This window comes from Priapulus caudatus, unplaced genomic scaffold (genome assembly GCF_000485595.1).
Source record: "Priapulus caudatus unplaced genomic scaffold, Priapulus_caudatus-5.0.1 Scaffold421, whole genome shotgun sequence".
In the NCBI taxonomy this organism is placed as follows: Eukaryota; Metazoa; Priapulida; class Priapulimorpha; order Priapulimorphida; family Priapulidae; genus Priapulus; species Priapulus caudatus.
The window spans coordinates 1,009-1,831 of NW_014577482.1; the positions used below are offsets into that span (position 1 = coordinate 1,009).

Consider the following 823-nt stretch of genomic DNA (forward strand, 5'->3'; position numbering starts at 1 on the left):
CACACCACGGCGCGTGCGCACACACAGCTTTTATCCACACGTTATTATGCTAGTTGTTGAGCCCTCATGTTTACAAGTGCCCTATTTTTCCCATGCGAATCGCTCTTTGACAGTGACGTACACGTCGGCGGGAGTGGACGTGTGGAAGCTATGGCATACTCATGTGGGGAGGTGTTCCGCACCTGGCATGTGCCCTACCGGGCATGAGCCACGAACTCGCGCGCGACTTCATAGAGAAAGGTAAGTTATTCCACGCCCCCCAGCCCTGTGTGCGCGTGCGATCGCGCGCTAGAGAAACAATAGCCACTTAGTAACGATAACAGACTCTTTGTTTCACAGGCTTCTTCGTGGTAGTAGCAAATTACGGCTATATATATATATATCGATATTATATCGATATGTGGTGCGACGTTCTGTGGCTCGAATCGATCCGAATCTATCAATCGTGATTGATCTCGTGTCTATGTGAAGCGGGCCGGGTGAAGTGCGAAGCCATGTTAAATTATCTAGTGACGAATTTTTGATTGTGATAGTATTATTTTGTAAAAAAAACGGTTCTTTTTGCGATTTTTTTATTTAACAAGTACAGTTACTAACTGGACTAAATGGTATCGTCAAGATTCTTACCCTGATAAGACTGTTTCTACAAACTAGTTAACAAAATCAAAAAACCTGAAGATGATTTCGTATTTTGATGCCTGTATATAAGCCACGCACTATGAGATCAAACGCTTAATTTCTCCAATTTACTAGCTAGCATACTTCGTGTCATGCATAATCACATACCTTATGGCAAAATAACTCTAAGTTCCTCCCATTTCAC

General features: G+C 43.1%; 1 protein-coding gene across 1 annotated transcript in view; it reads left to right on the forward strand.

Annotated features, from left to right (window-relative positions):
* LOC106810215 (tyrosine-protein kinase Fes/Fps-like) overlaps window positions 1-207 on the forward strand; it is a gene marked incomplete at its 5' end in the record, with an annotated part of 732 nt that extends 525 nt beyond the window's left edge. Inside the window, 1 exon segment of the mRNA XM_014813499.1 lies at window positions 149-207. Coding sequence (XP_014668985.1) covers window positions 149-207 — 59 coding nt within the window.
* Between the last annotated feature and the right edge of the window lie 616 nt (window positions 208-823).